Source organism: Protobothrops mucrosquamatus, unplaced genomic scaffold (genome assembly GCF_001527695.2).
Source record: "Protobothrops mucrosquamatus isolate PMUCROS unplaced genomic scaffold, P.Mucros_1.0 scaffold1367, whole genome shotgun sequence".
In the NCBI taxonomy this organism is placed as follows: Eukaryota; Metazoa; Chordata; class Lepidosauria; order Squamata; family Viperidae; genus Protobothrops; species Protobothrops mucrosquamatus.
Window position 1 is genome coordinate 315,787 of NW_015387558.1, and position 1,754 is coordinate 317,540.

General features: G+C 33.5%; 1 protein-coding gene across 1 annotated transcript in view; it reads left to right on the forward strand.

Moving 5' to 3' along the window:
* LOC107292530 (voltage-dependent calcium channel subunit alpha-2/delta-4-like) overlaps positions 1 to 1,430 on the forward strand; it is a gene marked incomplete at its 3' end in the record, with an annotated part of 34,378 nt that extends 32,948 nt beyond the window's left edge. The window contains exons 11-12 of the mRNA XM_015821627.1: positions 475 to 583; positions 1,352 to 1,430. Coding sequence (XP_015677113.1) covers positions 475 to 583; positions 1,352 to 1,430 — 188 coding nt within the window. The remainder of the gene's footprint in view (positions 1 to 474; positions 584 to 1,351) is intronic.
* Positions 1,431 to 1,754: the final 324 nt, after the last annotated feature.

Genomic DNA, 1,754 nt, shown 5'->3' on the forward strand with positions numbered 1-1,754 from the left:
TTTTATTTTATTTTATTTTATTTTATTTTATTTTATTATTTTATTTTATTTTATTTTATTTTATTTTATTTTATTTATTTTATTATTTTATTATTTTATTTTATTATTTTATTTTATTTTTGGTTAAGGCACCAGGCTACAAGCTATGAGACTATGAGTTCTAGTCCCACCTTGGCCATGAAAGCCAGTTGGGTGAATTTGGGTCAGTTACTCTCTCTCAGCCCAACCCACTTCACCGCATTGTTGTTGTGAGGAGAATATGAGGAAGAAGGCACATTTGCTGCCTTAAGTTACTTGTAAAAATAATAAAGGCAGGATAAAAATATATGAATAAATCTGTTTGAACACAGTATGATAGACAGGAGTTGCTGAGGCTTAACGAAGGACTTCATTAATCTGCTCTACTATTTGTGCCAGTAAGATGTGTATCTCTGTACATGATTTTCATTGTGGTTTGTTCTGTTTGTAGTTCAGAGATGCAGGACAAGGAGGCCTTTGCAACCAAGCAATCATGCTGCTCACTGATGGAGCTATGGAAGATTATGAATACGTCTTTGAAAAATTCAACTGGCCTGATCGTAAGGTTAGCTTCCAAAGTGAAAAACAGAGAAGAGCATAGAAAATCAACTGGTCTGGTATGAATCATGAGCAGGGAACAAAACAATGAGTAGCATGGAGACGCTTAGGGTCCTAGCTAAAATTTTGCTTGAGATAATTTTGGACGGATCTTCCTAATTAATGAGATTGGTCTAGATTTAGTGATAGGTCACTATATTGATTTTTTTATGTAGCAGAAGAACAAAAAAATAAATATTTAAATGAGTTTTAGACAAGTGCAATGGGAATGAAAGGTTCACAAGCTATTTTAAGAAACTGGTTAATGGTTTCTTGAATCAACAGTTGGTTGAGTTCACACATATGCTAAGTCAAAACTCATAAAAAAATCACAGTAACAATCTCTGTAAAATAATGACAGCTGTTAGTTTGAAATTACATTTGACTCCTTCCTTTGGTTCACCTTTATTATTGCATTTGACTCCTTCCTTTGGTTCACCTCTATTATTTTCCACAAACTCATAAAAGTAAAGACCTCTTCAAGTTGAGCTATATTCGTAGTGACTCCATGGACACACATCCATACTCTTATTCCTATATTTACATAAGGACTGTCTTTTTGGGAGGGGGTCTTTAGCTCTGAGATACAATGTGGCGGGACCTGAGAATTGCAGATGGGAGCCAGAATAAAATAAATAATGATCTTGTCCAGGGTTTTCTAAAATGAAAGATTAATAATGTAGAGTGCTGGTTGTTTTTAATATTACATTGTAATGCTTGCAATCTCATTTGACAGGTCCGTGTTTTTACATACCTTATTGGGAGGGAAGTCAGTTTTGCACAGAATGTGAAATGGATAGCTTGTAACAACAAAGGTAAAAATATATGTATTAAAGTTCATTTTAATCATCCTTTCTGCAAGACAGAAGCACTTGCCAATCATATATTTTTATATTATAGCAACTGTGATATGCAAATCTAATTTGAATTGCTAAAGTTTCAGAAACAAGTAGCAGAATATAGTAATGCCTACTCCTGTGCGAACCATTTGCCACAGATTTTGAAGAATATGCAATTAGGAAACGGAATCAGGAGCATTTTGTGGTTGAAAGAAAATATAAAAGAAGCAAAAAATTAACAGTAACCATTTCAATTGGGCCTTTCCTAAATTTCCAAATAGTGTGCTTGTGTATAATATG